At 40.6% G+C, this 22,664-nt stretch overlaps 6 protein-coding genes across 15 annotated transcripts in view; 3 read left to right on the top strand and 3 right to left on the bottom strand.

Moving 5' to 3' along the window:
• The window catches only part of LOC113034509 (vinculin-like), a 30,618-nt gene extending 27,186 nt beyond the window's left edge, over positions 1 to 3,432 (top strand). For all 7 annotated transcript variants that reach the window (XM_026189113.1, XM_026189115.1, XM_026189114.1 and 4 more), the window contains 3 exons: positions 18 to 221; positions 296 to 400; positions 1,933 to 3,432. In XM_026189113.1, the coding sequence (XP_026044898.1) occupies positions 18 to 221; positions 296 to 400; positions 1,933 to 2,079 (456 nt within the window). In that variant the 3' untranslated portion in view covers positions 2,080 to 3,432. The remainder of the gene's footprint in view (positions 1 to 17; positions 222 to 295; positions 401 to 1,932) is intronic.
• A 1,141-nt stretch (positions 3,433 to 4,573) lies between these two features.
• On the bottom strand, positions 4,574 to 9,521 carry LOC113034530 (dual specificity protein phosphatase 13-like). Its single transcript, XM_026189165.1, has 7 exons — positions 7,246 to 9,521; positions 6,883 to 7,008; positions 6,559 to 6,800; positions 5,510 to 5,726; positions 5,290 to 5,412; positions 5,000 to 5,217; positions 4,574 to 4,901 (listed from the first exon to the last, which is right to left on the bottom strand). The coding sequence occupies exons 2-7, from the start codon at positions 7,005 to 7,007 to the stop codon at positions 4,672 to 4,674; spliced, it is 1,155 nt and encodes a 384-aa protein (XP_026044950.1). The 5' UTR covers position 7,008; positions 7,246 to 9,521; the 3' UTR covers positions 4,574 to 4,671.
• A 48-nt stretch (positions 9,522 to 9,569) lies between these two features.
• Positions 9,570 to 10,948, bottom strand: LOC113034551 (dual specificity protein phosphatase 13-like). Its single transcript, XM_026189196.1, has 3 exons — positions 10,757 to 10,948; positions 10,367 to 10,584; positions 9,570 to 10,283 (listed from the first exon to the last, which is right to left on the bottom strand). Exons 1-3 carry the CDS (start codon positions 10,879 to 10,881, stop codon positions 10,072 to 10,074), a joined length of 555 nt encoding a protein of 184 aa, XP_026044981.1. The 5' UTR covers positions 10,882 to 10,948; the 3' UTR covers positions 9,570 to 10,071.
• Positions 10,949 to 10,951: 3 nt separating this feature from the next.
• On the bottom strand, positions 10,952 to 12,993 carry LOC113034547 (dual specificity protein phosphatase 13-like). Of its 2 annotated transcripts, XM_026189191.1 has the most exons (5): positions 11,863 to 12,993; positions 11,696 to 11,781; positions 11,567 to 11,599; positions 11,282 to 11,486; positions 10,952 to 11,160 (listed from the first exon to the last, which is right to left on the bottom strand). In XM_026189191.1, exons 1-5 carry the CDS (start codon positions 12,072 to 12,074, stop codon positions 11,139 to 11,141), a joined length of 558 nt encoding a protein of 185 aa, XP_026044976.1. In that variant the 5' UTR covers positions 12,075 to 12,993; the 3' UTR covers positions 10,952 to 11,138. The 2 variants fall into 2 exon arrangements, with proteins under 2 accessions (XP_026044976.1, XP_026044975.1); XM_026189190.1 differs by having other exon boundaries at positions 11,567 to 11,781.
• Positions 12,994 to 13,268: 275 nt separating this feature from the next.
• Positions 13,269 to 19,770, top strand: LOC113034526 (sphingomyelin synthase-related protein 1-like). Of its 3 annotated transcripts, none has more exons than XM_026189159.1 (6): positions 13,269 to 13,373; positions 15,605 to 16,225; positions 16,393 to 16,488; positions 16,577 to 16,694; positions 16,871 to 17,021; positions 17,877 to 19,770. In XM_026189159.1, exons 2-6 carry the CDS (start codon positions 15,606 to 15,608, stop codon positions 18,179 to 18,181), a joined length of 1,290 nt encoding a protein of 429 aa, XP_026044944.1. In that variant the 5' UTR covers positions 13,269 to 13,373; position 15,605; the 3' UTR covers positions 18,182 to 19,770. The 3 variants fall into 3 exon arrangements, with proteins under 3 accessions (XP_026044944.1, XP_026044943.1, XP_026044945.1); XM_026189158.1 differs by having other exon boundaries at positions 15,602 to 16,225; XM_026189160.1 differs by lacking the exon at positions 13,269 to 13,373 and adding an exon at positions 13,615 to 13,808 and having other exon boundaries at positions 15,602 to 16,225.
• Positions 19,771 to 20,177: 407 nt separating this feature from the next.
• LOC113034557 (beta-microseminoprotein) lies at positions 20,178 to 22,508 on the top strand. The gene is made up of 4 exons (XM_026189204.1): positions 20,178 to 20,427; positions 21,609 to 21,714; positions 21,958 to 22,060; positions 22,281 to 22,508. The coding sequence occupies exons 1-4, from the start codon at positions 20,425 to 20,427 to the stop codon at positions 22,399 to 22,401; spliced, it is 333 nt and encodes a 110-aa protein (XP_026044989.1). The 5' UTR covers positions 20,178 to 20,424; the 3' UTR covers positions 22,402 to 22,508.
• The last annotated feature ends 156 nt before the right edge of the window (positions 22,509 to 22,664 follow it).

The raw sequence follows: 22,664 nt of genomic DNA, 5'->3' as shown, positions 1-22,664 counted from the left end.
TCCCCATTCTTCAACAGGGTAATGACATCATAGCCGCAGCCAAGCGGATGGCTCTGCTGATGGCAGAAATGTCTCGGCTGGTGCGTGGTGGAAGCGGGAACAAACGAGCACTGATCCAGTGCGCTAAGGACATCGCCAAGGCCTCGGATGAGGTGACAAGACTGGCAAAAGAAGTGGCCAAACAGTGCACTGACAGACGCATCAGAACGAACCTGCTGCAGGTGAGGATTTGCATAGACACAAGCGCACTCTGTCTTCAACGGGAAACATCTAACATCTGTTCTTCCTGCCAAAGGTCTGTGAACGAATCCCTACCATCAGTACTCAGCTGAAGATCCTCTCTACTGTCAAAGCCACCATGCTGGGACGGACAAACATTAGTGAAGAGGAGTCAGAGCAGGTAAACGCACAACAAAGCACATACAGTTGTGGTCAGAAATTTAAATTCACCCGTCATGGGCATGAATGTCATGGTATTTTAATGATTTCTTTGAGCTGTTCTTTTCCCAGAGTGGAGTGATTGTGCAGCATACATATTTAATGACTTTAATAAGCAAGAACTTGTGCACAAGTTTGAATTTATGAAGGATTTTCTCTCATCCACATAAGGTCAAAAGTGTACATACAGGCTGAAATATATACATACCCTACCTACTAATGTTTGTTTAATGTCACTTAGCAAGTTGCAGCTTGATCAAATGCATTTGGTAATCATCATCAAACTTCTGGTATCATTTTTGGCTCTCTTCTTGGCAGAATTGGTGAAGTTCATTTAAATTGTTTGGTTTCCAGGCATGGACCTGACTTTTAAGTGTAATCTGCAAATGTTTAGTAGGGTTGCAGTCAGGGCTTGATGTTAGCCTTGAGGTTTACTCATTTTAAACTAGTTTTGATGTGATTTTGGGATCATTGTCCTGTTGGAACATCCAGCTGCGTCCAAGTTTCATCTAGATGTTAGTTTGAATTGAAGCTGAAGAATTTAGGGGTAGCCCTCCTTCTTAATTATTTCATCCACTGTCCACTGTATTTGGCAGTAAAACAAGCCCAATAACATGCTACAACTACCATGATGCTTGACAGTTGGTACAGTGTCCTTAGATTTGAAAGCCTCACCTTCAGTTTTTCCAATCACACCTTTAATCACCTCGTTTCACTGTGCACAGTAACACTGGTGTTCCAGCAGTTTCCAGTTCACGGCAGGCCTGAACCTTGGAGATTCCTGGGTTGTTCCTGAATGGTGACAGTTTGGGTTGTTTCTGTTATTACAGTAAATGTATAATATGGCAATCTCTAAGCTGACAGGCAAGAGAAAAAATAGGAAAGAAAGAAAAAGGAACAGTGGAAAAAATGGGACAAAGTACAATAAAAGGATAGAGCACAAATAGAAAAGCACAAATGTTGCGCCTGTAAGAAAAAAAACACCTGGAACAGCAAAATGTTAAAAAGCACAGAGACACAAATCAACAATCTTCTTTTGTTTTGTGTCAGTGTTTGTGTCTTTGTCACGTCTTGCTTTTTAAAGATGTACGTTGTACAATTATTTCACCCTGCAACAGTTCAAAGAAATAATTAAAAAGCTCAAAATCAAGATGACATTTGTAAGTAAACTTCTCACCCCAACTGTACCTCACAGTGATGCACAATCCAACCTTTTTTTCTATTATTATCCATAAACTCAGCATCTGCAGAAAGCAAAGTGCTATTTCAATGCCGTAGCTGTCTTTTCAAACTTGAAAAGCTCTACTACACACTGCAGTCCCTGTTATTACACTAAAAGCTGAGTTGGTAGTCTGGCATTACTGAACAAATGTAACTGATGGGACACTTAATTTTTTTTTTAAAATCTGCATTTAAGGTGGATTAGTCATGTCATGGCCAAAATTTGTGACAGATCTTTAAGCTGTTATTTTACTGCTTTGTTTGCCTCACCAGGCCACAGAGATGTTGGTCCATAACGCCCAGAATCTGATGCAGTCCGTGAAGGAGACGGTCAGAGAAGCAGAAGCAGCCTCCATCAAGATCCGCACCGATGCGGGCTTCACCCTCCGATGGGTGCGGAAGACCCCCTGGTACCAATAATCATACCTGGTCGCTGACATGGATGATGCTCTTTCTTTAAAACTTTGCTTCAATAGCACAAACCTCGAGTAAAGTAGCAATGTGCATATGCATTAAGCGTAAGCATGTGCACTTCAAGAGGAAGCTGCGGGATTTTGAGCCATTCTCCACTGTAGTTTGGGTGTTTGCACCAGGAAGCATTAGATCTGGTCCCATGCAGGTTTCTTTTAATGGCGTGAGCGGAATCGCACAGGTATATCGGAGACAGTTTTTTAAAGTATATTTTTGGTATGTTGTGTTACAAGACTTTATCCAAAGTTCAGGTATATATTTTTTGCATGAAAATGTTTTCTATTTTCTAAAGGCGAATTATGACACTAAAATGCTCCCAGAGGACGTTTACTTTGCATTCAGTTTTTTTCAGTGAGTTTCTTACTGTTTATTGTACATACAATAATTGTTTGTTTTATGAAAGATTTTTAGCTTTATTCACTCAGTTTGACTCTAAAGTCGGGAGTAGTGGAGCGAGCTGAGGCGCTCACTTTCCTTCCTGTTTACTTTTTAACAATAAAGGTTCTTTACTAAAGATCTACAAATTCAGAAGTTCTAGCATCATCACTTCAATGATTTTATACTTGAAGGACTTAAAGGTGTTATGAATACAAGTGAGACAGTTTTAAAGCAATTATATGATTAGAATAAAATATATGGTTGTTAGTGACTATGTTGTTTCTTGTGAGGTTGACACTACAGCTCACGGGTTTTCACTTGACAGCAGCAGTATGTGTGACATTGAAGTCAAAGTCAAGCTTAACTGATATATTTTTAATGTGCGTTTTCAGTTCTGTGTTTTCATTTTAGTTGAACTTCCACAGTGATCAATGCCAAAGGATTTGTTTTACATTACTGTGAGCTTCTAAACACTCAAACTCCAGGTTACTGCAGACAGTGCCGTCCTCTGTAGAGGACCCGGAGTGCTTTTTTTAAGGTCTGTTTATTTTTAGCCAAAATATATGAATGTTTTACTCTGCTTTGCATTTTTTTTGTAATCTATTTGTAGTGCTGCACTGTACTGCACTCTTTGTAACAGTTGAACTGTTTGGAAATTTTAGCAAAGCTGATGATTTTAGGCAGCATCCTTTTATTGTTTGGGTGTTTATTTTTTAGATATCCAGATTATCCCTCTGTCTGAGCTCAGTAGTCCCACGTTAAATGCTCTAAAGCATCATCTGAAAAATCCATTTGTTTCCTTTTTTAGATGACCCCGGTGGTTTGAAAACAAGACAACTCTTTTTATCAGGCAATATTGTCAGCCTAGCAACGTAGATTTTATTTTTAGGTTAACACTAAAATATATTTAAAATGAGTTTGTTGTCATCTAGGATTAAACATATTTTTACATTAATACATGCAGTCAGTCAGCAAATTCATATTTTTATTTCCCTTAATTTAACAGTGGAGAATTTGTATGCACCTGTATGTGAAGTCTTTTCGTTTAAGCAGTAGTAGTGAGCAGTCCAAATGACACTAATGGACAAGGCTCTGGATTGCAGCACAGAATGTTAACCGCATTTTCACTTTTATTTGGGCCTACTGAGCATGTAGCAGCACTGACTATTCACTGAGAGCGACACAATGTAGATCTGCGTGTGTACCTGATGTGTTCATTCACACCCAGAATGTATACCGATAGCTTCTAGCCCTGCCAACACATCTGCTGTGCCTTGGAAGAAGAATAAAAGACTATAATGATGACTGGACTTGGCCTCTTGTTCTCTGTTCTAAGTATTAGAAAAACTCATGACCACACATAACAACGTCTAGGGTTTACAGAGAATGGTCTGAAAGAAATACCAGGAAAGAGTCAGGCTCATCAAACCAGGTCCCTTGTTGTCCAGTTTGGCTGAGAATGTGTGAATTGTAGCCTCTGTTTCCTGTTCTAGGCTGACAGAATTGACTCCTGGTGTGGTTTTCTGCAGTGGTAGTCAATCTGCTTCAAGGTTTGGCATGTTGTGTATTCAGACTTGCTCGTCTGCATACCTTGGTTGCAACAAAAGCTTGTTTGAGTTCCTGTTGCCTTCCTGTAAGGTTGAAGTAGTCCAACCATTCTCTGACCTCTGAAAGCAATAAGGCATTTGCAACCACAGAAATGACACTCACTGGATATTTTCTGTCCTTCAGGCCATTCTCAGTAAACCTCAGTTGCATACACCAGCATCTATGCCACATTCAAAGTCACTTAAATCACTTTTCTTCTGATGCTTAGTTTGAACTTCAGCAGGTCATATCAGTCACATCTACATGCCTAAATGCAGTGAGTTGCTTTGGTGTGATTGGCTAATTTCATATGTGCATTAACAAGCAGTTGGACTGATGTACCTAATAAAATGTCCAGTGAATTTACATCCAAAAGACAGAACACACTGGTGAGGTTAGCAACAATGAAAGTCCTCAGGTCCACTGAAGAGGAACAACAAAAAACAAAAATCTCTCTCTCCTAATAGGTGACACGCAGACCTTTTTTAAAGTTTTAATTATTTTGATAGAAACTAATTAAAATAACACAGGTTGCCAATCAAGGGAGGAATGAAGCGTTCCTGAGTGTGTTCATTATCAGGATGTGTTGGTACAGTCCTCCTCTGGGATCTGTCTGCTCTGTGTATTGAGGCTCAGTTCCAGCTGCCTCAGCTGCTCCAAAAAACCAGAGTTGGGTCCAATGTCTCGATTCAGACGCACAGCAGTGATAGCCTCCACTAACAACAGGCCCTGGCAAATCATCAGGTACGCCAAAACCAGCGCTCCAGAGCGGCTGACACCCATGGCACAGTGAACAAACACCTTCCCTGAAAGACATTTTGATCAGTCCTTTTAATAATAGCTGAAAGTAACTCGCAGATTGCTTAACATTAATGTATGCATGTCTATTTGCTTAGCCTCTAACCATTTTTCTTCAGCGCACTGTCAATGAACTGTGCGGCTGATCTGAAGAAAGGCTGGAGGTTGAACTCTGGGTGGTCTGCAGCTTCAACAGCGTGGTATTCCACTTTGAGGTCTCTGTAGAACTGCAGGCCTGTGTTAATGCGGTGTCGTCCTGCTGCAGCGTTTAGTATGTGAGTTATACCCAGAGATGAAAGTGTGATTTTATCTCGTGCCACAGACCTGCATACACACACGGCATACAGACTGATTTACTAGAATATCGTTTTTGATACATTTGAGTTTTCCACTCACTCATCTCCAATGTAGAGGTTTGGCCAGACTTGATTGACGGGTGCCACCGGCTTCCTGTTTGTCCAAAGGATGTTCCTCAGCTCTGTCAGAGATGCCGTTTCTTCCTGCCGGGCTAAGTGACTCCTGCAGCAATAAAGATGTGTGTGTGTTGTGTGTGTGTGCATATGTGTTTGCATATGTGGATGCTTATGGGTTTGTGTGTGACTGATTGTATCTTTACAGTGTTTGGGCCTGTCTTCGTCTCCTCCTCTCTCTCTCCAGGCTCATGTCGAGGCTACGGAGCTGCTGCAGGAAGCCTGGGTTTGGGCAGATGTCTCTATGCGGCCTGACAGCGGCTACTGCCTCCTGCAGCCTCAGGCCCTCAACAATCATCAAAAAGGCCAGCACCAAGGTTGCAGATCGACTCACGCCCATCAAACAGTGTACAAACACCCGTCCTGGGATTGAGATGATAAACATTACCCTCAATACCATTTATAGATATATAATGCTGTTAAAAAGTATTTGCCTCCTTCCTGGTCTGTTTTTTTTTTTTTTTTTTGCACATTTGTCACACTTAAATGTTTCAAATCATCATCAGTTTTTAAATTGTGATTTCATTCGTTACTACCTGGTATGAAAAAGTAATTGTCCCCTCTTGTTAAATCATGAATTAACCATGATTAACAGCATTTTTTGGAAAGCTAAGTTCAGTTTCACTCGCCTGATTACTGCCAGGCCTGATGAATCAAGAACTCATTTCAATAGAACCTGTCTGACAAAGTGAAGTAGGCCAAAAGACCTCAAAAAGTAACACATCATGCCGAAATCTAAAGAAACTCAAGAACAGATGGGAAACAAAGTCCGAAAAGTGTTACAAACCTTTGAAACTCCAGCAAATCACAGTGAGGGCGCAAATGCACAAATGGAGGAAAACTGGAATATGTCTGAACCTTCCCAGGAGTGAGCAATGTGGGTAGGTTTTAGACCTGTTACATCTCCTGCAAAACTAGCACAGCTTTTCATATAAGAATGTCATACCAACAGTCAAACGTGGTGGTCGTTGTGGGGCAATCACTTTTTCACATAAGGCCAGGTAGGCTTGAAGAGCTTGTTCTGCTTAATAAATGAAATCCTAATTTTAAAGCTGGAGCCAGAAACCAAATCTAAATCCAAACTAAAATAAGGATTCCTTATTTTAGTCAAGAATAAAATCTAATCTCATTAGATGGTGTGGCTGTATGACACTGAGATCTAATCCAGCCACATGCTGTAACCCTGCCCACTTGCCTCCCATGGCTAGTGCAGCTCTGATGTATCTTGCTGTTGGATAGAAGAATGGACTGAGGATGAAGTCCATTGCATCATCAGCTTCAACACCATAATAATCCACTGACATGTCTCTGTAGAAGCGCGGGCCAGTGTTGACGTAGAAATAGAGCCCGTGGCCTGGGTTGGGGGTTCCATGAGCAGCATTTACAATGTGAGTAATGCCCAGATTGTGAAGAGTGCCCTTGTCACGAGCTGCTACCCTGAAACACAATAGCACACTCAGTGCTGCACGAGTGCAGAATGTTTATAGATGTGTGTGCATGTTAATATGTGCACGCATACTCATTGCCTATGTAAAGGTTAGGCCAGACTTGATTGACATGTCCAGTCGGTCGTCTGTCAGCGAGCAGAAACTCCTGCAGCTCTGAGACAGAGGGAGGTTCATACGGAGGATCCCTAAGAGACATACTGTACAAACACACAGACACTCATAAATCGCACAAACACATGTCATTTATTAGCCCTTCACTATGAAAAGCTTCTGTAAATGTTAATGTTTGTTATGTAAACTTATTAGTCATCCCAGCTTCTTTTAACAACACACAGACCTGAGAGTGGGATTTTCTCAAGATGCCACACATGCTTTCTTTCTAAATGTTTCTTACCTGAAAGATCCCCCAAACCAGCCCAATCTCATGAACTTACCTCACTTCGAGGCGCTTCGGTTTCCTCTCCTACTCTGCCTGCTCTTATTTGTTCATCACAGTCACACATAGCTGGGGTTGTTTCCTTTTATAACTCTGTAATCATACACTCAAAAGTGACAAAGTTATCTAACATACTGTGTTCACTGTTCAGGCACTCAAAACCCATTTTATTCATGGTGAATGCAGACCTGATGTTTCATTCTCATGGGGCAACCCTGAGCCTTATCCTGTGAACTTTAACATTAGCTCACATGTTTCCACGATGACTGTGGACTGTTATGTAACACGTGGCTGCTCTGCGTGTGTCTGAGTTGCTACCCTGCTGCAGAGTAAAGCCTGCTGCTCTGTCCCTTTAAGAGATGTGGATGATATTCACCAGTGATTTATTAGCTTTATCTGCTTTTAATCTGCTCATACTGATTTAGGCTGTTTACTATCAAATAACCAATTAAAGAAAGGAAGACTGCATGACCTTAGGCGTGCAATAGTGCAACAGTAACAGTTGGCATAACCTCACTTTTATTTTGGAGTTCTCATCCTATATTTTCTTTCTGGTCCCTGTCAGAATTATAATGTTTTTATCTTTTGGGTCTCTTCTTACTCCTGAGCAAACACCTGATGGCACACCTACACTTCATCATCCAATCAAGGCCCAGCACTATATCTACCAGTCTCCACCAGTTTGTTCTGTCAGCTTGTGTGGTAGCAGAAGTGCTTTTATCTGCTTTTTTCAAGCTGAATTTATTTCTTGTTTGTTTAACCATTTCCTGCTTGAACTCTTTCCTGTTGTTCAAGGTTTCCTCTGCGTGCGGACACAAAACCCACAGTGGTAATAGGTCTCCAGTTGGTCCAGACACTACCAATCTCATCCTGACAAATCAATTACCCTTTAAACTGCCACTTCAGAGTTGCCTTTCATGCATCTAAGTTCAACTAATGACCAAACTTAGTAAATAAACCTTTGCTTTGCCATCATTTTAAAACTGTTTATGTACACAGACCAGCCACTTTATTAGGTACAAGAATGTGACCGTGACTCAAAGTTTTAAAACAGGAACCAGTAAGTAATGTCACCATGGCTACTTCCATTTCGATACATACTCACGGGCCAGTCTGTTCAGTACACCTGTTTAATTGCTTGTTAATGCAAATATCTAATGACTTACATTTACATGGCAGCTAGTCATTGCATTCAGGCATGTACACATGGTGAAGGTGACCTGCTGAAGTTGAAGCTAACCACCGGATAGGGGACGAAAGGTGGTTTAAGTGACTTTGAATGTGGCATTGTTGTTGGCAGCAGACAGGCACCAACAACCTTAAATATTCCTGAAACTGCTGATCTACAAGTGGCTGCAGCTCAGGAGGTAGAGCAGGTCATCTACTAAATGGAAAGTTAGTGGTTAGATCTCCTATGTCAAATATCCTTGGGTAAGATACTAATCCAAGTTGCTCTGTGATGCATCCAAAAGAGTGTACATGAATGTTAGATAAAAAGCACTTACTTGGGGGGAAAAGCGCTTGTATGAATGAGTGTAAAGTTGTATAACTTCACATTATTGAATTTTTGAAGTTTTGTGCTCAGGTGAAGTAGAAAAACGCTTTATATATGAACCAGTCCATTTATCTAATGTGATTTCCCCACACAACTCTGTCTAAAAAGGTCATCTTGAAGCCAGACTGCTTCAAGCTGGTACGAAGGCAGTATAAAGTCATGTAACCACTTGTCAAGGTCAACTTGTTACAACAAATGTATGCAGAAGAGGACCTCCGAACATATATCACATTTAACTTTGGCTTACAGCAGCAGAAGACCACAGTGGGTGTGGCTCCTGTCAGAAAAGAACAGTTTGCACAGACTCACCAAAATTGTGCAACAGCACACTGGAAAAACATCAGCTGTTCTGATGAATCTCGATTTCTGCTGCGACATTCAAGCTGATGGTGCTGGAATGATTGTAGAGATATTTTGTTGATACACTTTGGGCCCTTTAGTACCAGCTGAGCATCATTTAAACACCACAGTTGACCTGAGTATTGTTGCTGACCATGTCCATCCCTTTGTGACAACACTGTACCATCTTCAGATGGCTGCTTCCAGCAGGATGAAAGACTGTGTCACAAAGCTCAGATCAATAAAAACTGCTTTCTTGAACATTTAAATGAGTTCACTGAATTCAAATGGCCTCCACAGTCACCAGATCTCAATCAAACAGAGCACTGTTAAGATATACAGCTCAGCAATTAGACATACCTGTTTTTGTCAGATTGATTAGGCAATATTAAGTAAGCTCTTGGCAATTAAAAAAAAAAAAAGCAAAATGAAACAAATAATTATTTTATTTGAGGAATCCTTGACTAAAAAAGTAGGTGTCTTATCAGGAAAACTGTTCAAGGTTAAACCTTGTTAGAAGTCAGATATACATATTTTTGAACATTATGCATCTGACCAAACAATTTAAGTGAGATTTGACAAAACATTAATGGGTTTCATAAAACTGTCCGTACATAGCATGTGAGCAGGACTCCTAACACTCACAGAGAACATTTGAATATGATTTAAATATGAAAAACAAACCAGGAGAAACATGACATAAAGGCTCAGTGTGAGCGCTGCTGCTGCTGGACTGTAGAAAGGCAGCAGACAACCTCGAAAATAAAAATAAATAAATAAAGGTCACTCCAGACTTACACCTGCAACTACATCAAACAAAATCTAATTACACATCATATTTACAAACTACTGATCGCCAATTAGAGTGGAGTTCTACATATGGAGAGGTGTTCATTAATCAAATGAAGGTGCAGTGAGGAACAAAGGCTGTCAGAGAATAGGACACAGCCTCCTCTTTCGTGTCAGCTGTTCATCCAGCTTGAGGAGGAGGGACAGGAAGTTCCGGTTGGGGTAAATGGCTCGTTTTTGGACAACATGCTTCAGAGCATCTCTCAGAGTAAGACGCTGCCACAGCATCAAGTACGCTATGACCAAAGTGGCCGATCTACTCACACCCATGATGCAGTGCACCAGAACTTTTCCTGTAGAAAAGGATGGAAAATATCATGAGGGCCAGCTCTTGAAAAGAAAAAAAAACCCAGTATAATATTCACATTCAGTTTACCATCTTTGCTCATCAGGGCTTTGTGTATGAAGTCAGTTGCAGGTTTAAAGTACTGACTGAGGTCAAAGTCCTCTGAATCCTCCGCTGGGATGCCAAAGTAAACGCAGGTGTTCCCATAAAAACTCTGGTCACCAATGCTGCCCTGCTTGGAGTGCGCTGCGTTCAGGACATGAGTGATGCTAAGCTTATGCAATGTCTTTTTATTCTGTGCTACAGCCCTGTAGACATGGAAAAAGATGGAAAAAAGAGTAAAACTAAAGAATAGAACAGCCATGTCTAGTGTCTATAAATGCTAAATAACTTAAATGTAAAAGGAATACAAATTCTCCTTTTCAGCAGGCATTTCTCTCCAACAGAATTCAGAAAGATGTTGTACAAAAGCACACTCACACATTTCCTATGTACAGGTTGGGCCAGACTTCATCCACCGGTGTGAGCCCCACAGGGCAGGAATCCAAGATGACCTCCAGTTCTTTAATGAGTAGCAGGTCCTGTAGCTGTTTGCTCCTTGACATTCTCCCCGGACGCAGACTGCTCCTTCAGCACACCCCCGCACTGCTCTGGCTGTCTGTGCCCACCGTCCCCCTTCCCACCGAAGTCTACAGCTCGGTGAGAGGCATGAGCAGGTGGTTGTTTGAACGCTGCTTGGCTCCAAAATTAGCTCTCTGTGTTCAGTGTGCTCTCGGACTGTCTGGATGTAGTTATTTAATGTTGTAACGCTGTAGCATTGATTGGTCTGTTCACTGATGCTAAAAAACCCCAGGGGGAGAATTCAGGAGCTCGCTCTGATACCACTGATGTCACATTAGAAGAGGACAGGGGAGGGGAGTGAATGAAGCTGAACACTTTGGTTTATACATGCAATAAATGGTGCAAATGGAGGAGGAAATAGAGGGTTGTTTCTGGCTTTCTTACTCTGGCTCGTTTAAACCATCATCCTGCAGTTTTTGGTCCAGGTCTATGAGCTGTCGCAGGAAGCCTCTGTTGGGAAAAATCCAGCGCTTCTGCTGCACACAACGTATAGAGGACAACAGACTGAGGTGATGATGAATCATCAGGTAGGCTAGGACCAATGCAGCTGAACGACTCACACCCACAGCACAGTGCACAAACACTTTCCCTGAAAGTCAGAAAAGGCAGAAACAAATATAATGAAAACTCAGATCTGTATCATCCTCTCTGAAAATCTGCTTGCAGTACCTCCTGATGTCAAACCCTGGTGAATGAACTCAGCTGCGGGGTAGAAATATGGCGAGAGGTCAAATGTGGGGAGGTCGTTGGCAGGGACTCCGTAATATTTCACTGTGGTTCCATAGAAATCATCACTACCTTTACAGCAGAGTTTACCATGTGAGGCATTCAGCACATGAGTGATCCCTAGCTGGTAGAGCCCAAACTTGTCATGAGACATAAACCTGACACAAACAGCAGATGTAACACATGAATACAATCCAGATGTGCATACGTTGAATTTAAATCCAGCTCACGATACTCACATGTCTCCCAGAAACAGATTCGGCCACACCTCGTCTCCATGTCGACAGGAGCGTGGAGCTGAGTGTAAAACCTCCTCCAGATCCTGGAGAGATGGGATCTCCCACTTTCTCTCTGATCCCCCTGCCACACACTTCTCCTGTTTTGGCTCCAAATCTTGTATATCACATATCATCCCTGTGGCAGCACCTGAGGAGGACTTTCTGTCTGTCATTGCAAAGTTTTTACAATGGCAGACGGTCTGCTTTGTTCTTTACCAAAATGAAACCAAGCTGCACTCTGCTGCCTTCGCCTTGACTCTCTTTCAGCAGCAGTTCCACCTCACTCAGCCTCTGACTGTCAAAAACAGGTGGCTCATTGGCACTGGTTCTCAGTCAACCTCTCAAGCTTGCTTTCCAGTTATGGCAGACTCAACGGTACAATCTGTAGGAAAGGTATATGACATGAGATCTACTTAAACGTGATAGAAAAAACTATTTAAAAACATTTATGTTGAGAATATAATTATCTGTTGAGAGACCAAGGAGACCATTTGAGTACAATAAACTCATTGTTATGTTCAAGAAAGGTGTGTTATCGTGTGTTATCCATGCTCTTCTGCATATCTTGGTCATAATGAGAATTCCCAGCAGCTTAAAGCAGTTAGTCCAGAGGCATTTTCACTCTGAGATCTGCCATTCACTGAATAGTTTCTGTTTTTTGGGCCATTCTATGTAAACCTTAAAGACAGTTATGCAAGAAAATCCCAGTAAGTCAGCCATTTCTGAAATACTCAGACCAGACCAGCAACAATGCCACATTTAGAGACTTTTAAATCACCCTTATTCCCCATTCTGATGCTTTAGTAGGTACCATGTCTGCATACATAAATGCAGTTTTATTGTAATCTCTAATAAGCATTTGCTTAGTGAATGATGGCACATGTTTTTAACATTATAGGTTTAGTTTGTATTAACTTTTCTTCCTACTTTCCTCTACACAATGATGCTTTCACGGCTAAAAGAGTAACAAGATTTACTGCCGCAGTCGTCTTGACACTAATATTCAATGCCCCAAAATGACAATGAAAACAGCTCATTTCATCAATGATTTGTTGCTAAAACGATAGCACACTCTTCACTTATACATAGCTTAAGTTCATGCATGAGATATTGATGTATAACATAACCTCATATAAAAAAGTTTGAATGTTATAAAGGGGGGGAAATGAATGCCAAGGCAAGAATGACAATACTGTTTTAAGAACGAAAACCACAATAAAACAGTCAAAGTTGACGGATTATAGAAATCCCAGGCTTTCCAAGTGTAACCAGCAGATGTCAGTGTCCTTTGAGCTGAAGTCTCGCAGGAAGCATCCTGCTCCTCTTGGCTGCTTTTTGTTTGCTGTTGCCTCTTCCTGTTTGTTGTTGCTTAGTAGTCCGAAGCATGTTGGCTGTGAAATACTCCTATGAGCGGTGGAGTAAACAGACGGCTCATCCGCACCTTGTAGCAGCGCAGTGACAGTGGATGTTTGGTAAGTGAGACGATCATTGGTTATAATAAAGTGGACTTCCTGTGACGTGTTTGCTCTAAGTTGAACATTTTTGTTCATGTGAAGAAAGTTGCTGAGCTAGTAGTGAAATGTTGCAATCTGACGTTACATTGTAGCCTCTGCGGTGAAAAGACACTATGAGCTCTTTGTTGAGCTGCCTCTGTCTCTCTCACACACTGAAGGGCTTTCTCTCGCTCTCTCTCTCTCTCTCTCTCTCTCTCTCACTCACACACACACACACACACACACACACTGAGCTGTGTCCTACTGCCTGACTGTGACTCACTGTAAGCCAGCCAAACAAGCTGACATGGCACTTTTATATCCCAAGTAGCTGCGGGATGTTGCCAGTAAAATCTCGAGGCTAGTTAAAAATAACTTATTTCTCTTTGAGGGAGCAGATCTGCACACGCCTCGGTGAGTGAGCTGCTTGTAGGTTTCAGGGATTTTCATCAGCGGTGACTTTCAGTGCCAAACTGAACCAGTGTCAGAGGAGTGATGTCATACTAGGTGTGGCTGTCAGGCTGAAGGCGGAATTCAGAAACCACCAACAAAAGCTTTGAGGCTAGAATCTAGTATTTAGGCTGTTTTATTTTTAAATCAATTAATCTTGTCATAAATGTTTAGCTGTTAAAATGTCAGAATATATTACGAAAAAATGTACAGCACGTTCCAGAAACTCTACCAGATTTTCTCCTTCTTAGAGGGATTGTTTGATGAATTTTGTCAGTAAATTTTTTGCTGCTTGATCAGCTAATCATTCAATCAGTCAGCTCCATAATGAGCCTGTTTAACATCATGATAAAAAAAGAATTATTCCTGGATTTTCTCGGTTTGGTTCAGTACAAAATAAAAATTTCAAGGCTGTATATAGTGTCGACTCAGCAGGCAGGCCATCGGTACAGTACTACAGCCGTGTTGGTTGAACTTGTAGACCTTTGGAGTACGAGTGGAGCTGTACAGTGGTGAGCTTGTCAGAAGTTCAAAGGGCAGAAATGAGCGAACTGCAAAGCAAAGATTGATTATAGTCTCCTGTGGGTTTTTTTTAGTGACTCACTGTTTTGGGGTTTTGAATTCCTGCTTTAGGTGGGACACTCTGTCCTGGCTAAAGCAGGACAAAGTGCTAACGTACAGTCACTGACCTGAACACAGATGAGGCAAAACCAGCTAAGCAGGCTGCAGCGTGCACTGCAGAGTTTCACTAAATAAGAGCACATGCAGGCAGCCAACCCCTCGGCTAATTAACCCTGCACTTACTGATTAAAAATGATGACTTTTTAATTGTTAAAGTGACCAAAAATGTGAAAACTGTAAAATACGGCAATAACAATTTGCCTTGACCTTGAAAGGACTCATTTTGTCCATCTAACAATCTCTAAATTATCAAAGTGGCTTCAATTCTGGGACGGCTGGATTACAAATCCCAGTTTTGGAGAAGTCATGATGGATATGCTTATCTGTGACAAAAATAACAGACCTCTAACCCATATATTTACTAAAGAAACAATAAATTTGTTGAAATTTGCTCTCATTTAGTTTTACTTTGGTTACTATACTGTTTTGTTTGAGATGCTGCTGTGCCTGATGCTGTTTTTTGTTTTGTTTTTTTTTTAAATCAAATTTCATGCCAAAAAAGAAAAAAAAACATGAATGGTTTGGAGAATAAAGAAGCTACTTTCAGCTGCTCTGTCATTCATAACGGGTCGCCACAGCGGGCTTTTCCGCATATTTAATTTGGCAGATCTACACCCCAGATGATCTTCTGGATGAACCAAAGAGATTCATGACTCTTCCCGGGCATCAAACCAGCGATCTCTCGCTTGTTATTCGAATGTATAAACCGCTACACTGTGGAGAATAATCAGCAAACTTATGAATAATTTATATAACTGCAGCGCTGTATGATATGAACAGCGGGGAAAGTGCTCGTGTTAATTTTCATGCAAATTGAGTAGAAGTGTCAGTGGGTGAGCTTCAGGCAGTTTTGCATTAAAAGAATGGCACTGAACAGTTATGAAATCAAGTGATCAAAATGCAGAGGAGGACGTGGCACTTAATTATCAAGCTTTAGAGAATTGTTAACAGCACCCTTTGATCAGTCAGAACATCAGTGTGTGTGCGTGTGCATACTTCTTTTCTCTGCCGCTGTAATTTCAGTTATTTTTTTATCTGTCATACCCCACGTTACTTAACAGTGTTTGTTTCTGCAGCAGCATGGCACTGTCGGAAGATGATGTGAGTGCCTGGAGCTGTAAGCAGGTGGCCCAGTGGCTGAAGGAAGAAGGTTTTGGGCAGTACGTGGAGCTACTGTGCACACAGCACCGCCTGGACGGCCTCAGTCTGCTGGCTCTGACTGAGGCCGACCTGAGGGGTCCTCCTCTGGGCCTCACGGTGCTGGGAGACATCAAAAGGCTAACCATAGCCCTCCGCCAGCTCCAGAGAAAAAACCAGGCCCAGCTAGAGGAGCTGGGCCTCTCACCTTCGGACAGTCTTCCCGCCGGGCTCTCCACAGGCACTACTGGGGTCAAGTGGAGCTGCGATGGAGCTGACGGGTGTAATGGAGGTGATCGCTTGTGTAACGGGACTGAGCTGCGGTCAAGGAACAGCAATAGATCTGGATACAGCTCAGGAGAGGTGCTGTGTCACACACACTCCAACGGGAGGTGTAGGCAGCACTTAGCTGGTAGATTGGACCCAGAGGTTTGGAAAACAGTCATCAGTTCCATATATGTTTTTCTTGTTTTTGGATTCACATCTTTTGTCATGGTCATCGTACATGAGCGCGTCCCTGACATGAGGACATACCCACCGCTGCCTGATATATTCCTGGACAGGTACAAGCTTGCATATTTTATATGTTTTGCATATTTTGCACTGATAAGTATCTATATGGTGGTTCCAGGGATTGTTGAGCAACGTAAGCTCCATAGTTCACGTACACATTGAGCTGCACTCATATCTTATCTGCTTTCTGATATGCATGTTTTTGTACTCTTAACAGTGTACCCAGAATTCCTTGGGCTTTTGCCATGGCTGAAGCTTGTGGTCTCATCTTATGTTACATGTTTCTGTTGATCCTGCTCCTTCACAAACACAGGTAGCCCATAGGTCCCGTTTCTGCAGTTTGCACATTTCTAGCTGCTGCCATCACATTACGCTGAGTTGGGCGTGCGTCTGTGTTTCAGGTCCATCCTCTTCAGACGGCTGTGTTCTTTAATGGGAACGGTGTTTTTGCTTCGTTGCTGCACCATGTTTGCCACCTCGCTTTCTGTGCCAGGGCAGCACCTGAAGTGTGCCAGCAAGGTGGGAAGTGCAAATCATTTTTCCTCCTGGAGTTTTTTTAATTTTTATTCTCATTGCTGTTGGCAGTGTTACAGTTCAGTTGATCACTCAGCTGTACTGCGGTGATAACTAATAAACAGCTGCCACTGTGATTCACAGCATGACTAATTACTGGAGGGGGTTTTTTTGTCCCTCAGACATATGGTGACACCTGGGGAAAGATACAGAGGGCTCTAACAATCTGGAGTGGATTTGGGATGACTCTGACAGGCGTGCAAACCTGTGGAGACTACATGTTCAGTGGGCACACTGTTGTCATCACGATGCTCAACTTCTTTGTGACTGAATGTGAGGATTAATTATTTTGTTCGGCTTTCAATGAGTTTAGTGAGAGTGTACTTTCTTGTTAGGTCTTGTATTTTTACTAGTAGGAAAGAAATGATGTGACTATAATTAAGGAAAGTACACCTTCTTTTAACTCTAAGGTTTTATGTATTGGGACTTAATTTTTTTTATAAATCACCTGTTCCTCAGCAGGTCTTAAATTCCCTTAAATACACCTCATGTCATTATTTATTTAACAATAGATAAGCCAAAATGCAGAAGTAATGCATAAAACAACTAAGCACAGGCTTACCTCTGTCATAGGAATCAAGACCACAAGTAGAAACAAGTGTAAGTAATATCTGATCATCAGCAAGTGTGAGCACCTCTATCACAGTAGAGGTTTGCAGCGGCTGTTTGTTGATTTGGAGCATTTAGACAAGTGTTAACACAATGCCAAACATGAAATGTATCAGAAACAGTTGTTTCTGCCCATCAGTCTGGGAGCAGTTAAAGTCCATTTCCAAACTATTTGAAGTCCATCAATCAGAAAAAGACCGAACAAGTATGGCTTGTTTGGAAGAGTTGCCACGAGACTCTTCTCCCTAAAAAGAACATGGCATTAATGTTAAGCTTTGAAAACTTCCTTTCAACAAACCACAAAACCTCTGGAAAAATGTCTTTTGGATAGAGAAGACCAAAGTGGATATGTCTGGACAAAATGCACAGTGGCACATTTGGCAACAACAAAGTATATCAGCACAAATATCTCATACCAGCTGTCCAGCTCAAAATAAACTAGTACCAAGGATGTCTGCAAGCTTTGGATATACATAAAATACACTGAGCATGTCTTATAATTATGTTTCCTAATTGCAGATACTCCACGAACATGGAATCTGATTCACACCATATCTTGGGTGTTAAACCTGTTTGGGATTTTCTTCATCCTGGCTGCTCACGAGCACTACTCCATCGACGTGTTCATCGCCTTCTACATCACCACCCGCCTCTTCCTCTACTATCACACCTTAGCTAACACTCGTGCCTACCAGCATAGCCGAAGGGCACGCATTTGGTTCCCCATGTTCTCCTTTTTTGAGTGTAACGTGAATGGACCCGTCCCCAACCAGTATCACTGGCCCTTCAGTAAACCGGCCTTCATGAAAACTCTGATTGGATAAAGTTGAAGTTACAGTAGTGGAAACATGCATGGGACTCTAATGTGAATGCCTTAGTGAAAAAACTTGATAATTTATTATACAAAAAAACTTAAAAACATGTTCTCTTTGATTAATTTCTCTGATAAAAGTGACAGTTGTGGAACAATACTTTCTTACATGTTAGATTAGCTGTCAATATAGAAGTTAGCTAACTTCTATGTTGACATTTAGCTAAGCTTAGCACATGGACTGGAAACCGGGGTATAGTTGACCAGGGTCTGTTTAAGGGTACACTACCAGCACATTTGAAATGATAAACTCTTTTATAAACATCAAGTTTTAGTAATACTGATGTTTTGATATTTGTTGTTTGGATTTTTATTTTTTTATTTTTTAACTTTGGATAAATGTCGTTGGTTGTTTCTGGTCTTTACGCTAAGCTAAGCTATGCTGTCTGGCTGCTAACTATAGAGGTTTCTCACAGGACAACAGATTTCTCACCATGTTGGACATGATACAACCACCAGTTGCTAAGAAAAATACATTCACCCTGTGATTGCCGTGGTTGCAAGAAGATCATTGTAAACGTCTGTAGTTAGCATGGAAGATACCAACTTAAGTGGAAATACTCTCTTACTAACCACTGAGTGGTAGTGAAACTTGGAAAAAGTGTAGCGCAAACCAGAAATGGAGATTGTCTCCAAAATAAAAGCTGTTTCTCACAGTTTACAATGTTATTTTTAAAACTCAACTTCTGCTTTCACTTTAAAGTCAAATAGTCTCTGTTTGTTGGACTTCTCACAGTTTAACTACTTTTTGGAGAGCAGTTGGTGAGTGATTGCAGACAAGTTGCTGTTTTCATGCTACGTAACTATGGGGAATCAAAATAATCTCAAAGAGGTTTTTGCCAACCAGTAGGGGATTACTCGTTTTTCCCTAGTAACTGGTGGGGGTCGGGTCACTGAATGTTCTCTACACCTGTGAGAGTGGGGCCTTATTTACTTGGCCTATATTGTCACATGTCCAAAATGGCAAAAGTTAACATCACGTGGTTAGCGGTCACATGACTCCAAAAAGTCAGTTTCATATGTACATTATATCAGACGCTGAATAAGTGTTTGTCTCAAAATGTTGAGCAGTACCTTTAAATGTAATTGCACACTGCCAAAGGAAAAGAATGAGATTTATTTGTTGGCTAAGCGATGCAGGTACATTTATTTTCTTTGAAGATTTGCCTTTAAATGATCACTTTTGTCATTCTTAGCTTCTGCTTTGGGTTTGTTTACTGTTCGGTGGTGGTTTGGGTTTTTGGTGGTACTTGATAATTACAGCAGAAATCTAATGAGATGGCTGTGGGTTGATACTGTAGTTGTGCCTCTTCGGGAGTTGAGGTGGTGATGCCTCAGAGCTCAGGCTTTGCTGCAAACATATCTGACACCTGTTGGATAGCTGCTACCAAAGGAGCACTCGTTTCTTTAGATGTGCAAAAAAAAAAAAAAAAATCCTCTGCACTAACATAAAAAATGTCTTTTATTTCACTTGCACTAAGATGAACTCACCACTGACATAGAGCTCCCTATATTCAGAGTTAAACTCAATAAAGTATGTGAATATTCATTGCAAAAAATGTATATTTTGCACATTAAACCTTATATGTGTAATTGTTTCTTTATCCCAGTTTGATACTCTGTCATGGTTTTCTACGATTTTTTTTGATTTTATTTATTTTTTTTTTTTTACTGATTGTTAAGTGGTGACTGTAGAAACATGGAGATATCATCTGTTGCCTATAAAGCTTTAAAAGCAGTTTGTTTTTTTTTAAGCAAAGGTTCAAAAGTGCAGTGTTTACTCTGGCAGGTCTGATCCAAACTTTTATCTCTTTAACTGTTTACAACGTGTATCGTTTATCGATGCAAGTAATCAATCTCTGCCTTTTGGCTCAGGAATAAAAGTTGCTAGACAAGGAAAATAACTTTTGTTTTTCTGACTAATTATTTCACGGCTGCTTTTTCACTGTGCTTGAGTTTGATTCGTGAGAAGAAACAAACCATTTCTATCGCTGGTGAAAATGTTGTTTTTGATATGCAGTTTCAACATAACCTGCTGGTCTTCTCCACCTTAAAACAAATATTTGATAAAAAACGTTCATCACTGTTTAAATATTATCATAATGATATACATGGGAGTCACACCTTAATAAAATCCGTGACTACCGAATTTTCACACACAGTTTTTCTGTTGGCTGGGATACATCATAACTGAGGATGGTATGTATTTTACACTTTCTTTTATATATTCTCTAATCACAGCTATTTTTTAAAATAACTTTCAGTATAAATGTAAATATGAATAGTTATGAGATTTCAATCACGTAATTGTTGTCAGAGTGTATATATTTCACAAACTCAGTTCCAAAAATGTTATAAAATGTAAAAGAAAACAGATTTTTAAATCTCATAAACCCATGTTTTATTCACCATAGAATATGTAAATCATACCAGTGTTTAAAAAGAGAAAATTTAACATTTTTTAAAATTAATTTAATGGTACCAAAGCTTCCCTGTTTATCTCTGTGTTGCATCCACTCTTTTTTTAACTATAGTCCACAAAAATATTTCTTGATCGACCAAAAGTTTGGTTCACTTTGTCCTTTTTAAATAAGCTTTGGCTCAGAGAAGATGGTGGCTTTTCATCATCATGTTCATATATGGCTTCTTCTTTGTATGATAGAGCTTTAAGTGGCATTTGTGGATGACACAGTTAACTTTGTACAGTGATTTCTGGAAGTGTTTTTTTTTTTTGAGCCCATGCAGGGATTTCCGTGACAGATTCATCCTTGTTCTTAATCTCGTCCTGCCTGATGGACCAAAGATCAAACGTCCAGAATTCGTTTTCAGCCGTATCTCCTGCGCACAGAGATTTCTGCAGATGCTCTGAATCTTTGGATGATGTTTTGTGCTGTAGATGATGAAATATTCAAAGTCTTTGCAGTTTATGTTGGGTCACATTATTCTGAAATTCTTCCACAATTTGTAGAGGCAGATTTTTGCAGATTGGTAAACCTCTGCTCAGTCCTGTTGCTAACCTGTTGCCAATGAACCTAATTACAAATCTTTGACTTTCTTTTTAGTAATTGTACCTACTTTTTTTTTTAGATGTGGTACTGTCAATTCAGATTCAAAATAAGCTCATAATTTTCATGAATTAGTAAAATATCTTAGTTTAAACACTGAGTTTATGACACCTGCAAATCATTCTGCTTTTTCAGAATTATATTTTATATTTACACACGCCTCGGGTTATGTAAGATATAAGGTACAACTGTGTATACACTGTGTCAACTGAACAGAATAGTTGTTAGTCGAAGCAGTAGTTGGCCATTTCCTGTCATGTTAAAGGTCTTAAAAGGATAGAAATTACTTTAGTATGAAATGTGTTTCTCTTTCAGTCCTCTCTACATGTGTTTGTCTGTCTGCTGGGGCTCGTTGTGCTCTGTCACTCTCAATGCTTCTTCGAGGAGTTAGAGGTCAAAGATCCAAATAACCCTCCAAAAGGTGAGTCACATGAGACCTTTCTTGTACAGATACAATACTGCAGCAGTGCAGCAGGACACTGGGTGTGGGGGAAAGGTTTCTCTGTCATGATTTACAGATATTAGACATTTATTCCACATCTAATCCCTTAACCACACCTATGCATACACTAATAGATGCTTAAACACAAGTAAGGAGTGCCTCTGAGTAAGTAAGTCAACAACTCCTTTGAGTTGAGCTGTGTTTTCATTTCTTTACATGTAGGGTGTGTGGATAAGGATGGAGAGCTGCATGATTTTGACTCTGCATGGGTGAGAGACTGCATGGACTGCTCTTGTACAAGCGAGGGTTTGAGCTGCTGTACCAAGTAAGACTTCCACATTATTGTTTTTTTTTTAATCATTAAGGCATTTTTTCTTTAAACAAATAAACCTCTTTTCTCTCAGCTTTCTTACTCGTAGGACTGTGATAAGTTCTCTTTTTAGGCTTTAACAATGATAACTTCCAATTTTAGAGTTACTAAATGAACAAAACCCCTGAGATTGTTTTTGATTATTATTGTTTCTTTTTTTCTTTTTGTATCATAGGATCCCCGATGCAAACACTGTAGATGTTCCTGAGGAGTGTGAGCTGGTTGTGAATGAGAAGGCCTGCTCTGTTAAGGTGGTGATGAAGTCTGACAATGAAAAAGAGTGCAGCCCTGTCTGAATACACTCTAAAGGCGACTAAAATCCAGACCGGGTCTAGATTATGACATTAAATTACCAATGAACAAAGATGACCACTTTATCAAACTTGCTCTTCATCAATAAATTCGGTTCAACTCTGCTTCCTGAGTCTTCAGTGTCTTCTTGTCAGCACTTGCAGCTGGTTTCATTTTCAGGATGCAATTGAATAAATTCACCACTGTGTGACAGCAGAGCACGGTCCTCAGAGGGTCTTTGGCACCTGAAGGGGCTCTAAGCACAATT

Source organism: Astatotilapia calliptera, chromosome 13 (assembly GCF_900246225.1).
Source record: "Astatotilapia calliptera chromosome 13, fAstCal1.2, whole genome shotgun sequence".
NCBI classification, from domain to species: domain Eukaryota; kingdom Metazoa; phylum Chordata; class Actinopteri; order Cichliformes; family Cichlidae; genus Astatotilapia; species Astatotilapia calliptera.
Note: the sequence above shows the minus strand (reverse complement) of the source record. Positions and strands in the feature narration are given on the sequence as shown.

Coding starts and splice junctions, on each gene's coding strand:
- LOC113034530 (XM_026189165.1), bottom strand. CDS start 7,007: ATGTCTCTTAGGGATCCTCCGTATGAACCTCCCTCTGTCTCAGAGCTG. Junction 5,413..5,509: donor CGAAGACAGGCCCAAACACT/GTAAAGATACAA, acceptor TTATTGCTGCAG/GAGTCACTTAGCCCGGCAGG. Junction 4,902..4,999: donor CAGTGCGCTGAAGAAAAATG/GTTAGAGGCTAA, acceptor AATGTCTTTCAG/GGAAGGTGTTTGTTCACTGT.
- LOC113034551 (XM_026189196.1), bottom strand. CDS start 10,881: ATGTCAAGGAGCAAACAGCTACAGGACCTGCTACTCATTAAAGAACTG. Junction 10,585..10,756: donor AACCTGTACATAGGAAATGT/GTGAGTGTGCTT, acceptor CCATGTCTACAG/GGCTGTAGCACAGAATAAAA. Junction 10,284..10,366: donor AGCCCTGATGAGCAAAGATG/GTAAACTGAATG, acceptor CCTTTTCTACAG/GAAAAGTTCTGGTGCACTGC.
- LOC113034547 (XM_026189190.1), bottom strand. CDS start 12,074: ATGACAGACAGAAAGTCCTCCTCAGGTGCTGCCACAGGGATGATATGT. Junction 11,487..11,566: donor CCAGGGTTTGACATCAGGAG/GTACTGCAAGCA, acceptor TCTGACTTTCAG/GGAAAGTGTTTGTGCACTGT. Junction 11,161..11,281: donor GATGGTTTAAACGAGCCAGA/GTAAGAAAGCCA, acceptor ATGTGACATCAG/TGGTATCAGAGCGAGCTCCT.
- LOC113034526 (XM_026189159.1), top strand. CDS start 15,606: ATGGCACTGTCGGAAGATGATGTGAGTGCCTGGAGCTGTAAGCAGGTG. Junction 16,695..16,870: donor ACCTGAAGTGTGCCAGCAAG/GTGGGAAGTGCA, acceptor TTTGTCCCTCAG/ACATATGGTGACACCTGGGG. Junction 17,022..17,876: donor CAACTTCTTTGTGACTGAAT/GTGAGGATTAAT, acceptor TCCTAATTGCAG/ATACTCCACGAACATGGAAT.
- LOC113034557 (XM_026189204.1), top strand. Junction 21,715..21,957: donor TCCAAATAACCCTCCAAAAG/GTGAGTCACATG, acceptor CTTTACATGTAG/GGTGTGTGGATAAGGATGGA. Junction 22,061..22,280: donor GGTTTGAGCTGCTGTACCAA/GTAAGACTTCCA, acceptor TTTGTATCATAG/GATCCCCGATGCAAACACTG.